At 35.2% G+C, this 15,025-nt stretch overlaps 1 protein-coding gene across 1 annotated transcript in view; it reads right to left on the minus strand.

Annotated features, from left to right (window-relative positions):
* Nucleotides 1–15,025, minus strand: part of LOC115444737 (Down syndrome cell adhesion molecule-like protein Dscam2) — a 185,369-nt gene that overhangs the window by 12,818 nt on the left and 157,526 nt on the right. Inside the window, exons 13-24 of the mRNA XM_037439416.1 lie at nucleotides 12,197–12,358; nucleotides 10,013–10,312; nucleotides 9,612–9,731; nucleotides 6,821–6,994; nucleotides 4,518–4,668; nucleotides 3,887–4,037; nucleotides 3,286–3,415; nucleotides 2,920–3,087; nucleotides 2,524–2,654; nucleotides 2,031–2,241; nucleotides 1,339–1,485; nucleotides 746–906 (exon numbers count right to left, since the gene is read on the minus strand). Coding sequence (XP_037295313.1) covers nucleotides 746–906; nucleotides 1,339–1,485; nucleotides 2,031–2,241; nucleotides 2,524–2,654; nucleotides 2,920–3,087; nucleotides 3,286–3,415; nucleotides 3,887–4,037; nucleotides 4,518–4,668; nucleotides 6,821–6,994; nucleotides 9,612–9,731; nucleotides 10,013–10,312; nucleotides 12,197–12,358 — 2,006 coding nt within the window. The remainder of the gene's footprint in view (nucleotides 1–745; nucleotides 907–1,338; nucleotides 1,486–2,030; nucleotides 2,242–2,523; nucleotides 2,655–2,919; nucleotides 3,088–3,285; nucleotides 3,416–3,886; nucleotides 4,038–4,517; nucleotides 4,669–6,820; nucleotides 6,995–9,611; nucleotides 9,732–10,012; nucleotides 10,313–12,196; nucleotides 12,359–15,025) is intronic.

A 15,025-nucleotide genomic window follows, 5' to 3' on the forward strand; every position in this document is an offset into this window, starting at 1 on the left:
TCAACCCTGTATTATATACTGTCCCTGTATTTCTACTACTGAGAGGGATTAGGCCTTAGTCCACCACCTTAGGCCACTAGGCCAATTTATGTGTTACAAATATATTAAATTCGACGGTCGAATTTCGACTACTGGGCGATTACTAGGCTTTTATTTTTCAAACCTCCTCTATATGAACTTTAATTGTGTCAAATATCACACTCTTCCGTGCGCGCATGTCCTAAAAAAAGGTACAAAAATACAAATAATGTAGAACGTCATCCATTTAATTTGACATTGCGTTAATAAATGAAACCATATACTAGTCTTTTTGTCTTTGCTAACAAAATTATCCATGAATACCAAATATCCCAGTTTTACTTTGAGTTTTGATTATTTTGAAGTTTAGTACGAATATAATATTATGTACATGAATGTGTTTTTTTGTGATTCGCTGCGAGGAATACTCTTAGTAGTACTAACATTATGGCGTGTAAAATCAAAATTACTTTTATTAATATTTATTTTCTTTCAAACTGAAACTTTTAGCCTTTACATAAGTATACAATTTGATTAATTTATTATAAAGTATTATTGCCAAGAAAATAAATACGTTACTTAATTTAGTCAATAGTAACATCAGCTTGTAAATATAATTGAAAATAAATGATTTCAATATTAAGGCAATATTAACATCAGCCTGTATATATAATTTAAAATAAGTGATTTCATTTATTAAGGCTATATTAATATCACCCTGTATAACTTTACCGTCCTCCTCAGTATGGCAGTAGACGGGCGCGGCGCGGACGCCGTCCCCCGCCGCGGTGAAGGCGCACACCGTCACCGAGTAGTTGGTGTACCGCCGCAGTCCAGACAACGTCGTGTGCAGACCAGATATTTGTTTTGTTACCGCTTCTTCGTTGCCTGGATGGGGAAGAAATTGATAGTAAGTATGTGAACACGATTGATTATGAATGTAGTGTGTGTACTTAGTATATAAGCTATGTAACGTATTGTAGTAATTAGTTATGAGTGCAATCTAATAAAGAACCTGAAACCATCAACACGTCTTAATATATATTCATACTTCCATTACATGAATGTCGAAATGGAGGTGTGGGAGTTATGAGCGGGATAGCTGGGTTTATCGATAGGTACTATACACGTGGGCTGAGATGTCAGCAAGGGTATTAATGAATAAAAACAATGAAATTTAATAATGAAAAATAATTTTTTCTAACCTTGAAATTATTTACTTTAAATATGAATGTAACAGAAGATGTAAAAATTGATAAAAGAAATCATAATAATATATTGCTATAGGTAATGAATTTAAATTTATATCACTTTCCGTACCATACCAATCCGTGACGGGTGCGTATGTGACTCTATATCCTTGTAACACGCCATTGCGCCCGCGCATCGGCGGCGGCTCCCACGAGACACGCACAGACTGAGAACTAAGTGCTGTGCATTGAAGTGCTCCTGGCGGTAGACTCGGCACTGGAAATTAACATGGAACATAAAATAAACAATAACATTAACTCATTAACATATTCAACTCATAGTAATCATTGGTTGAAAATATAACACAAAAAAGCTTTTTGTTATGTCAAAATTATACATATTTGATTAAAACAATAATCAAAGAAAATATATAAACAATTTGACTTCAAAGATATTTATTAAGTCAAACTATTTCTTTCATATTAGATATCAACAAAAAACATACTTAAAGGTAATTTAAAACTACTTTAATCGCTTTATTAATTTCGCCCCAAACCTTCTTGTAACCTACGATTTTTAATATTAGTAGCGGTAGTGGGTGGCGAGTCTGGACTTATGCCACTATTACGATGCGACTGCCGGACCACAGAGTATGAAGTTTGTTTCTGGAGTCTGGTAAGGGTAGTTCTCTCCAGCGGTACAGCGCTCTTTAACACACGTAGGCAAACGAAATCCGGTACTGGGGAAGGCAGCTGTCAGACCTTGGGTACTTACATGACTGCCATTGCCATTCATAACATCCTAAATCTAGTTCTACTCACCATCTTCCATAGTAGTGGCGGTAGTGGGTGGCGAGGCTGGCCCCGCGCCCCTGCTGTTGTACGCCTGCACGACCACCGCGTACGTGGCGTGTTTCTGCAGCCCGGAGAGCGTGGTCCTGGCGCGGGCCGTGCCGGCGCCCTCCACCGTCCTCACAGTGTAGGACGCACCGCCAGGACCGCTTGCGCTCAACACTGTGCTGTTGCTGTTTAGCTGTTTACGAAGTGTTAGAAATTTATTATAATTCTTGATGTTTATGGGTGGTGGTGATCAGTTATCATCAGGTAAACTGCATTATCGTGTTCTTCTATATAAAAAAATCTTTATTTCTGTTAAAATCTGTAAATAATCACAAAAGAGACCTAAAGAATAATTAATTAAAGATTTCAATTATTGTCTGAGAAATTCTCTTATATATTTTGGATTCTTCAAAGAATAACCTAAAGAAGTCACTACTTAATTCAAGAAATTTTAACAAAAGTGAACAAGGCTCACCTCTTGAAATCCCACGTAGTATCCTAGTATGTTGCCGTTCCACAAGTCTCGCTGCGGCGGCTCCCAGCTCACGATCAGCTCCGTCGAACTTTTGGCTTCCACTCGCACGTCTACTGGAGGACCGCTTGGCACTGCAAAGATAAAGTCATAGGATTGATTTTATTCCAACAGTTATTGGGTTTGGCCGTTATAAATCTATCAAGGGAAGCATTGACTCTCTTCAGTCAACACTCCATATGGAACCTTCTCTACTTATCATCAGTGTGGTTTCTGTGTCGTGTCCGTGTTATATATAAATTATGAGAATTTAAAATTTGTTTCGAGTTGATTTTTCAATTCTCAGATACTTTTATCAAATTGATTGTAGACTGATTTAATATTATAAATGTATTATACCTTCTTCAGTGGTAGTGACTTGTATAAGCTGGCTCGGCTCGCTCTGCCCCAGTCTGTTCTCGGCGATGATTCTTAGATGATACGACGTGGCTGGTTGTAGATTCTGTACATTTGCTGACGTCACGCTGCCCGGCACTATCACTTTTTGCGGAGTCGTCGGCCACGGCTCTAAAAAAACACCTTTCGTAAACTTCAACAAACTTTTAAAAGAACCCGAGAGACAAAGATAGTAAATCCAAAAGCCAGATAGTACACGTTCTTAAAACTTTAGAAAGAAATGTTGCAGTTGTTGAATGGATTTGCAAAGTAAAGTTTGGTTGTAACTTTTGCTCTAACGCGTCATGATGCTAAAAGAAGACATAATACCTGGAGCTTCTTTGTACTGCACAATGTAATTGATGATGGGACTGTTGCCGGCGTAAGGTTGTGTCCAAGATATTTGTATGGATCGAGATTGTTGATCTATTATTCTTATGTTTTTAGGCATCTCGGGAACCTGCGGAAATTTAAAAAAATATAATAACTGTACAGAACATTTCATTTGCTCAATATTACAAGGTTCTATGTTATGTTTGACGTACAAATTGATATATATCACATAATCTATTTTTTTTTAATGAAATATTATAATGGCCACGGAAGATAAATAAAGGGGGAACCATTATTGTCTTTTAAAATGTATACCAACATGAAAATATTTGATCAAATTTTTGCGACATATTAAGTAAAAATTACCATAAGACTGTAATAGTGAACTAGTGGTTTGTACAATTAATTTCTTTCAAATTAGCAGTCTACTAACTGACGGAACAGACTGAATTAGCATAAAAAGATGAAAGATATTTTTCTACTTGTCAAGAATAACTAAGCGTGGTTACAAACAAAACATTTAAGAAATGGTGCCTGGCTTTGCTATTATATTCCTGGTGTATATCACGTTAGCATCTTCTACGCTACAAAAACTCACCTCCTGCACAACGAGGTGTATGAGCATCTCGTCCTGCCCGTACGCGTTGGACGCCCTGCAGGTGAGCGCGCCCGTGTCCTGCCTGTACGTCTGCAGGATGCTCAGCTCCGACACCAGTCCATCGTCTAGAACTTGTTCACGGATCGTGTATCTAGCGATCAAATGTAAGTGAAAATTTAGTTTTATTTTGCGAACGAAAGAAAAACATTCTTGATCTTGTTTGAAATTTGTAATCGCTATGATGATACGATTTTGAAATTTTTGAGTGAAATTGATATGGTAATTGATATCTCTAATTATAATTATGTCATTTCGATTGTATTCTTTTTGTCAAATAAATAGAAAATCGACTCTATTACCTTAAGATTCTATCTTGAGATCAAATCAATAGATCAAAGATCTATCTTCATAATATTTTTTAGTTCATTAGGGTCGAAAGATATAAATATAAATATTTTAACATCTAACCGCTCGAACTAGATCAAATTACCGATAGAGCCATTTTAAAAGAAAAAAAGAAAGTATCTTCAACATTGGGTGTGGGTGTAATTGCTACTACTATTCTACTATGTTGCAATACTATTCTACCCACTATAGAGATAAAAGGCTTGTGTGGGCGTGTATTCATCACCTCTGATCCAAATGGTGCGCGATGGTGTGGTGGTGCGGACTGCGCCAGCTGACCTCGAGCGGCGCGTCACCCGACGCCGCGCACTGCAGGTGCGCCGCTTCTCCTGCTGTTACTTGCACTGTCTTGCTCTTCATTGGAAACCTTGCCGGTGCTAGTAGAGTATAAAGAATAGGGGAAATAATCAATGTTTATTTTGTCTTATTATAGATCTTTTGCTAAATAATTGTGAAGGCAGACATGTTTTCCGTTTTGCCAGTATGATACCTATATTCGTAAAAGGTTATATTTTTTACAAATGTGTACAGGATATTACCTGTTACAATATTTAGTTTATCAAACTTTTATATATAAAACTATTACCCATCCAAAATATTAAATTGCTATTGAGGGCAAAAAATTCGTCTCGTTTTTCCATAGCTAAATACGCGTAAACTTTAGCAAGTTTACCAGGTCTAAGCGAACGTCTACAAACTTCAGCCGCGTGTAAATCTTGGCGAACCTTGTGTCAAACCGATATAAACAAGCGGAAAATACGATAACGGTTAGCCGCGGAATTGTTTACAAACCGTATACAGACGTGACCGTCTAAGGGAGCATACAATGGCACACCCCATTACATATTGCAGGAGATTTTTTTATGGTTATTTACGTATCTAACGTTCACTATCCGTATAAATCAGTTTCTCTAAACACGGGCGCGGCCCGATTTCAAAACAAAAAGGTCTGATTATAAGTATCATAAATAAGGGTGTGTAAACTTCATCGGACCGGTAGTTTATTTCACGATATTTGCTTCGTAACAAAAGCCAATATCTTTGAACACAACACGTGCACGCGGTCTTATTCCCTACGAACTGTCTCGTTTTCCAATAAGAAGACGTATTGGGACGTTCGGTCATTCAGTTTTCTGCTTAGACGCGCTCCACTCGCGCGCTAGTTCGCCGACAATCGAATAAACTACAAATACATCGGCCTTTTGTTATGTCTTTGGCTTCTTCACGGTTCGGTTAACGACCCTTCACTTATTAGCTGCTGGTTTTGTCTTTGACATGTTCGTTTTTAAGTAAGAATTTGATCGTGCGGCGTATTTAATGAGTGTCGAATGAAGGAACAGAAGTATGTTAACAACGTTTTCAAATACTGACTTTTAGTAAACATAGTATATTAATCAATTACGTATAAATATTACAATAGATGGTTATCTGTTGACAACACGAACCATAACGAAACGATGTTCAGGTTAACGATCTGTATGGTGTAAAATATTGCTAAGTATTAATTGAAAAAGTTACGGTCGTCTTGGTTTTCATAAAACTTCCCGATAGAATGCCCGAGCGCGTAATGACTTAAATTAACTTCAAAAAGTGTAGACGCCTAGCCCTGGTACACAGAAGTGGGGAGGAAAATGGACTTCCTTTAATTTCACGTTGGTACAATAGAACACCGTCGGTTCAGCAATTTGAGCGAGTTATCTTGAGTGTCGCACAATTCTATAGAATTAAATAAAATGCGACGGCAGTGATAAAGCGTAAGTTAAGGAACTTTTCCGACGCCTTCGTGACCTGAGTTGAAAAATTTCGATAAAGGTGTACCCAAGGTTTGAAATTGTGTTTTATTTTTCCGTGGTGTACGTTGATATTTTTAAAATATGCGTTCTATTTTAAAATCTATTATGTTTCTATAGCCCTATATTAAGTACGCTGCAAGTATTCTCATTTATGAACTTTCAGGAAGCAATGTCATTAAGATAAATTAAAATTAAAATTTCATTTGTTCTCGTGGAACAACGAACCCTAGGTCGGTAAACATTATATGTACTTTGAAAGAAAAATACGGCTCCATAGCAGCGGAACAAAACAATAATGACGCTAAAGAATTTTCATTTGAGAACGGTTGGATTTCGCGACGAAACTCATCGCTGCGGCCCATCAAGACATTCCACAACTTCACAGACTTTCGACAAAAAGTTCAGCTATTCTTTTTATGCATTGTATAAAAATATTAAAGAATTTCAATGTGATATGAAAAATTCTTTACGAAAATGTTCCATTCATAACGGTACGATTTTTTAAAATAGTTTTATCATTTTTTTTTAAGTAATAATGATTTCTTGGGTGTATAAAGCAGTGTTAAAATATGACGGGCATTACAGTCCACAACAAAAAGTTTATTGTTCGTCATTTCATAAACAGCTTTAAAACACCAACATTGGTATATAACCCAAACTAAAACATACAGACTACAATAAAAGTAAGGAAAATCCAATTACTGTTTACTTAAAGAAGCTGATCGGATTCACTCACCATTAACCTTCAAGAAGATGAGTTTGCTGAGTCCGGCGCCGATGTCGTTCCGTGCTTCGCAGAGGTAATGTCCCTCGCTGTCCTTCGCGACTCGCTCAAACACCAGCGATCCGTTCTCTAACACTCTAGAACTGCCTTCGAACATGAAGTCCTTGTACTCCCCCGGTGTGTTGCCTGGTTTAAAAATATCAGGATAAATTAAAGGGAAAACAGATGTTAAAGAATTTTTGTTGCGATAAAAAATTACACTAGGTACCGAATATAACACAATTTGTAGAAGTTTTTATCTTTACATATAATAAATTTGTAACAGGCTGATGTCTGTATATTATACATATTGAAGAAAAACTAATTTGCGGGTCTTTCATAGAGCTACAAAAGACAAAACAACAGTTTTTGGAGATTTTTCGGCCTGTCTTTATGTTTGAACATGCATCACGCAAAAACTACGGCATGAAATTAAATGCTATTTAGACTGGTATATTACTAGATTTCTAATTTAAAACAGGATCCATTTGATTTTAGAAAATATTAAGCGAGACTTCTATCTAGTTAAGAATGAATAACTTACTTTAAACAAAGTAAACCAACAATTTACAAAGAAAGCTTTCATTTCCAATTAAGTTAGGAAGTACCTATTCACTAAACACGATTCTATGTATATTGTGAAAGATTAAGAATCCAAGAAAAATTTTAAACTTCGCACACGTGCAGACAACAATAGCTCATTTATAACAAAAGATACGTAAAGTTTGCCAATATAATAACAAGGTTTAACAAGATTCAACTTTATTATTTATCCGAAAAACTCCGTTATAAGTTGTGTTTATAAGAATCAAAAGTTGCCGGTGCACTGCACCCTCTTTCTTAGCTTGGAGCAAACAATGTTGGGCGAACAATGGACAGGACTTTGTAACTCCATCCGAGCATGTATCGTGGTCGGTATCGGCTTATTCAAAGTCTACTAAATTAAAACACATGTGCACATTTGGGGTTCTACTGATAGTTTGGGGAAAAGTTTGGATGCTAAAATGGCGGAAATTTAAAACTGAACGGGCAACTTTTGTGGATATACTTTATGATTTTGTGTTTCATTTCCTTTGAAATTCAGCGATATTTCAATTTTCCTAAATATAAAAGTGTTTGGGTGATAATAATATAGGGTTGTCGTATTTATTAAAGACTAGCTGACCCGACAGACGTCCCGTCTTAACTATAAATTTGCAGCGCGCATTCTGTCAATCGCTGACAGTTATTTCAAACAATTGACAGTTATATAAAATTAACATTTTCGTTAAGTTTTCTTAAATTTTCAAATTTTTCGCGGAATTTTTTTAATTTTTTCTTTCATATGATTTTTCTCCTGACAGTAACAAACACAACAAAAAAATAGTGAAATCGGTCCAGCCGCTCACGCGTGATGGCGTGACCAGGGAAATTGGCATTCATTTTTATATGTATAGATTGCTGATATTTAGGAACGTCGCATGTCGTCGCCCTAATGCTCCACTTACTATGCTAAGTTCATTTTACATTCCAAGTTGATATACTCGGAGAAAGATATCGACTCAAAATAAATATACGTAGATTCGATAAATTTATCGGTTTCATATTTTATTCAGTGCTTGAGAAGTGATAGTCCAATATACAAAGAGATTTTGTCACTTTATTTCAATTTCCATAACGTTATCTCTGGCGAATGTTATTCTCATAAAATATTGATAAAGTTTTCTTTCTCTTGATGTGTCAAGTAGATTTTGAATCAATTTATTTCAATTCAATTTTTCGTTTTTGCCCCAGATTTTGAATTATTTATAAATTTAAGTAATATGACATTGCCTTCTCACAAATAGCCTTGTAGTTTGACAAACCCAAACTTACAGCACTCAAACGACGCAATTAAAAATACGATCGTATAGAGCTACAAATAATTGAATTAATATTTATTACATAAGAATTTTTTTTTAATCATCAGTCAAAATATATTCTCAGGACAAAATAAAAATGATTTGTATGATTGTTGAATTCTCTCATTTTTTATTCCGTCAGATTACAATTTATATAATGGATAACTTTTATCTGACGATAAAAAAGAAATCCTTAGTTATATTAATCAGTTGATGGAAGGTTATCAGCTATATTTTATACTCGGCCGGACAGCGATCATCATACGCATGGCGAACAATCAGCTTGTTCCGACTAGTTGAGTTTAGGGGCCGTTCAGTATATTTTGGTACACATTCAACCAGCCGGCATAATGCTGGCAATTGTCAGGCAACTCAGCTTTGCTTGAACGACATTGTATTTGACATTATGTATTTATTATTTACCATCAGCTCCAGCGTAAGTAATTAAGTTACTGTAGCCTTCATTCCCGACGCCAGACGTTATTTTGACGAGGCATTTGACAACATGTGACGCACCATCGCGTTAATGACGATTAAAATTGACGTACAGAAATTCTATTCTACGCTAATTTCAAGAAGATAACGTAACAAAGCCTTGTTACCAGTTTCAATTCTTATTTTTACTAATATCATAAAGCTGAAGAGTTAATTTGAACGTGCTAATCTCAGGAATTATCAAATTGATATTGAAAATTTCTTCCTTAATAGGAAGATACATTACTCCTAAGTGCTATAGCCTACTTTTTATTCCGGAAAAACTGTTTCACACGGGTCGAAACGCAGGCAAAAGCTAGTAAAGAAGAAAGCGCGGACATGAATTTTAACTTTTTAAAGGTCCTGTGTTAACAGTATAAACATAGTAGATCGAGAGATGTGGCACGTACCGACGGCTTTCTTCCACGTGATGGCGGGCTTGGGGTAGCCATCAGCCTGGCAGTGCAGCGTGACGTCCTGTCCCGCCGCCACTGCCACGTCGTTTGGCTCCAGTCTCCATCTCGGTGGAACTATTGTAATAGAATTATATTATCTTTAGTGGATGGTATTGACTAATAACACGTCGAATATAAAATAGATATAAATAAATTAAACTTGGACTATTTATTAAATTCGATTAATCTTTTAAGGCAAATAAAAATTAGAAACACAAATATTTCAATTATTTAGCAGAGCTGGTAACGCGTTCAACAACAGCGTTGGAAGTACAAATAGGTGCGCGATAACAGCCTACCATCAGGTACACTTACAAACACATTCTCATATAAATATTAAACGTTTAATTCATTACCATTAACCGTGAGCGGTACGGTAAACCGCTCAGAGCCAGCCACGTTTGAAGCTATACACGTATAGTTGCCGCTGTGAAGTGACGTCACTTGTTCTATCACCAGCGAGGCGCTGTATTCGTCCATTCGCCTGGTGATGATGCCGCTCGGAGCATACGGCGATGACGTCACAGGCTGCCCGTTCTTCTCCCAACGAAACGCGACAGGCAAGTCGCCTTCTAAGATCTGACATGATATCGCAGCCCTCATACCTTCGCGTAGTAAGTTCGTCAATGCTGGTATTGGTAGGATCTTTGGTTGAACTGAAAAAAAAAGTATTGTTTTGCAGGTTTCAAAGTGATCGTAAAATATTATATTCTGTTTCCCTTTTAGCTGCAACAATACACTTCCTTTGTTAAGTTAAATATTGCGGAAGACAATGGATGTTACAAGGATTTAGCCCTGTTTACCCCGCACAAAAAGACGCGACATAAAAAGTAATAAGGCTACGCAAATATTGTTACGAGCTTCATTATTTTTTTAATCCACGTCACCACCATCTTATCAGTGGTCTGAGAAAAAAGGCTATTTATCTCGCAGAAAAATGAAAATAAAAGCGCTCTCACTCGAATTGGGGCAGCCCGATGGGCCAAACGAAATGATTCACAGAAAATTATTAAGGATCTAAAAAAGTTTTTGCGAGATTTTTTCACGTAGCGGCACTTAATTTGCAAAGGTTCTTGTTACGTGGTGGGTAACTTAATTAAATGAAATTTGCCCTATTTACATTCAAAAACGCCCATCGCCAAGGGTTGCTTTATGAAGGAATTTTATTAATTTTTTCAATAATTTAATTTTATTACCCTATTAGCCCAGCTGAAAGTTGAAGTTTAACGCTTCGTAGATGCTGCGGTAATGGTGAACGCGCTAACTTTAATGAATTACGGATGACTAACTCCACCCCTCTTGAATTCGTGATTTTATAGCGCATTAAATCTCTCTAAAGAAAATGAGAAACTTTATCCGCTCTAATTTCACTTACAATGTTACGGCCTACTACTATTTACATACTTTTGTCATCGGGTCACATAATATGTTTATTATATGAGGCTAATACTGTTAGATTTAAATTTATTTTTAACAAATTATAAAACTACGATTTATATCAAGTATTTTTAAAATTATGTATTATTAAATGTTATATATTTTAAATACCCCCACGTTATGAATTTCCACAATGTGACTAACGCAATACATTGCGCTTTTAGATATTACTTTAGTATATCAAAAAATAAAATCTCTACCTCTTTTACGCAAAAATAGTGCTTACTTGCAATCAAGCAAAACGTTTGTGACTAGAATATTTATTTATCGTCTTTCTATTATGTTAAGTCAAAGGGTACACGATCCGAATACGAGAATATGAAACTTGTTTATCAATAATAGGAATTCTAACTAAAGTAAACAATGCTTAAAGTAAAGTAGTCGCAGTGCTAAAATCATATAGCCTTTAATATTTTATCATTTGCCTGATTTTCTTATATTTTGCACACACATATATTTAAGGCGATACCTCAAGGTCCATTTCGTCATATTAAATTTTAAAGGCCGAAATATCCATGATTATTAATTATTTTTACGTTTTTCTTTCAACTGCGAGAACTAATCACTAACTAGACGTGAATTTAAATTCTTTACTTGCCAATACTTGTTTAGTTACCCAGATTAAAGGTGAAACAAAATGTATGAAAATGGACCTTGAGGTATCGCCTTAAGCTCAGAATTTTTTAGGAAAAAAAAAGGCGAATAATCTAAATGAATTGTTTATTACTTGCCTTTATAAAATACACCAAAAATATCTACCAAGAAAGAAATTTTTCTCTTCAATTAATGAACCTATTAAACTCATATCCATATATCTTTATTTAAAGATCTTCATCTACCTTAAGACTATGCCGCTCTGTACAATACTCTATAATGTTTTAACATCTATGTCTCAATGCCATGTTAACAAATTTTAAGAGCATTTAGGCATTAGAAGACAGGGGTACCTAGTAAAATTATCCTGCGTTATAATGATGATGTCCTAGCCGATTTCGGCCACGGCGACTCTAGAAACTGGACAGGCATATTTAATTTGAGCTAAGACTGGATATCCTCTAGTCGCGCTTATGCCTTCACTACTTCTACTATTACTACTGACTCACCCAGTATCTGCACTTCCACATCTCTCCTAGCGGCATGTCGTTGTCTATTCGTCGCCTGACAAGTGTATGTGCCCGCATCCTCGCCGCGTTGTGTCTGTTCCACTATCAACGTGCCGTTTGGAAATACTTTCTGTCTTCTGTTTAGTGGAAGCGTCTGGCCGTCTGCAATGAACGATAATTAAGTAATTCTTCCAGGATAGTTGAGTGTACATGATAAAAACGTCGAAACGATTGATCAAAAAAACTAATTAATAATATAGAGTACGGTGATAATCACCGGGTTTTTATCTCGTTTTAGTAAATTTCCAGAGTTAATATTAAAATATCTACTATAATCGTGAGCAAAGACGGTGTTAGCAGGAGAAAACTTGAATTAAAGTGAAACTCGGATGTCAAAACTACGTAAGTTAATGTAACATATGAAGGAACGTGCTGCAGTGTAATTGTTCCAAAAACTTTACATTGCCAAAATGTTGATGTAGCAAACTTACGAATTATTGTTGAACAAGTATGTGCTAAGGCATTCATGGCAACTCTCAGCGGGATTAGTTTTGAAAGATTTAAATAGTTTTGAGGGACAACAACCGCTGCGAAAATTGGAGCAAGCGGTTATGTCATATATTCGACCTTAAAATTTCGGAGTTCAACAAAGTTAAGCCTAAAAAATATAAAGTTTGTACAACAACGCTGCTTTCCACCGTCTGTAAGTTCAAGGAAATAATGGCGGACATTGGCTTTATTACAGATACCTGTACGTTGGGATCATAGCATAAAATTAAAATATATTTTTTTTCGGATTTTATTGTGGTTTTTATATTTTAATTTTCTTCTGATGTTTCGGAGACTTTGCCACCTTCGTGGACTCCCCCGTTCGGGGCCCTCTTGTGAAAAATAGTGTCTAACTTTCGCGTAAGCATAAGAAAACAAAATCAAATTTTTATATCTACCTACCATGATTTCCATATTATTGTTTCAAAGCCGGTCAGTCTGGAAAAACTAGAGCTATCCGAGCGTTAACCGAGCTGTCAGCCACATGTTCCCACGCTAAGCCAATCGTTTGGGACATGTAGCCAATACTATTGACAGCTTTTTTGTTATTTTTGGTAAACACACCGCAATGAAATTATTGACCCATGTATTTTATCATAATTGCGTACGTTATTTATTCTTATGCTATTCAGTTTAATTGTGTACATTAAGAATAAATTATATTGTAGAAATTTGGATTTTAGATTGATTTCCATCCCATGGACATAAATATAAATACTAAAAGTGATACATTTGATACTTCCGTTTGCATACAGAAATTCAATATTTAAACTATTCTTAACTAACAAGACCGAAGTAAAAAAAATCGAAAGTTTAAGTATAACTAAACATTGTAATATAATTTGCAATATCGAATTATTCGCGAACGCCGTTGCCATTAGTGTTCTGTAGACCTCAAAGAAAATTTTAACAGTTAGTATAATGGCTGAAAGATTGTGACTTATGTTACGACATTCGTACACCGACATGCCCGATTTTAAATTTAAATATCGAATAAGCCTAGAACGGGGTCAGTATTTAAAATATTAAACTCTGACCTCGATATTTAACTTATAGACAGTAGTTATAAAAGAACAGGTTGTGTAAATGCTCAATACTTAAAATTATTATAATACTTAATTATTCTTTATATGGTCTTCATTAGTTATGAGTTTTAGATTTTTATAAAGCGTTTGTAAAACATTATTTTGTCCAGTTGCGTATATTGAGGAAGATAAATTATTTTTCTTTCCTCGACTATGAAAAATAAGTAATTTTATCAATTGGATTCTTTAGAATATTACGTTAATTACGGTCTGACCATTAGTACTTGGTTTGATTCCCAGTTAGTTGAATGAAAATCAAAAATTATATCATAATATTAATAAAATCTTAGTATTCATTTAACAGGAATTTCCTTGGTCCCGCTAGAATGTGGACAAAATATAACTTAATATAAAGTCTCAGCGAAGAGGAAACTGTTGCAGCTCGGTGGATGTACATAATTTATTTTGGCGTAAGTTAGTTTAAAGCGAGCCTCTGGCATATTTTGCGTGGATTTTAGTTTAAAATTGTTTATTGTTTTAAATCTGATTTATACTTTACAAGCCAGTGAATATTTTCTTTATAACTTGCCTTGGATTGTTCTTATGTTGGGACATTCAACTGTTGGCCAGCATAATTTTGTGACTGTTAAGGAACTCAAATTATCTTATTCCTTGTTTTATTTGGACTACGATGCACTACTTGCAAAGTAAATACCTATAAACTAAGTGAAATGAAAACATATATTCAGTTGTGTAATGAACCTTGTATAATACCAGTAGAGTCGGTTTAATGACATTAACACGCAAAAGATAAGCTAGCACAGTTGACACGGGTCGGATGGGAGAAATTACGGAGGTTCAATCCACCCAGTTAATTGTACGGTTTCGTTTTATATCAATTTGAATTGGAGCTCTCATTGCCTACTGTCTATTTATAAAAACGATATTCGTTAATTGTTTTTATTATATTGAGTAAAACAAATAGTAATGAACGCTATTGTGAGGGTTTTTTTACAGCTTTTTGAATAAGGTTTTATAACATTATGTAAAATTTTGTTTTACCGGTTATATATTTATGTTTACCTTGTGTTTTTAAATCAATCGGCTTCTCAGTTTCACTTATTTTTATTTTATCTTACGAAGTGAATAGTGAAAATTTAATCCTGGTATTTAAACAGAAACTAGTAAAGTATTTGTTTATAGTTCTGTTAGTAGTAGTTAGTAGTTAAAACAAAATTGAAATAATTTCATTATG

The sequence above is a fragment of the Manduca sexta genome, chromosome 16, assembly GCF_014839805.1.
Source record: "Manduca sexta isolate Smith_Timp_Sample1 chromosome 16, JHU_Msex_v1.0, whole genome shotgun sequence".
Classification (NCBI taxonomy): domain Eukaryota; kingdom Metazoa; phylum Arthropoda; class Insecta; order Lepidoptera; family Sphingidae; genus Manduca; species Manduca sexta.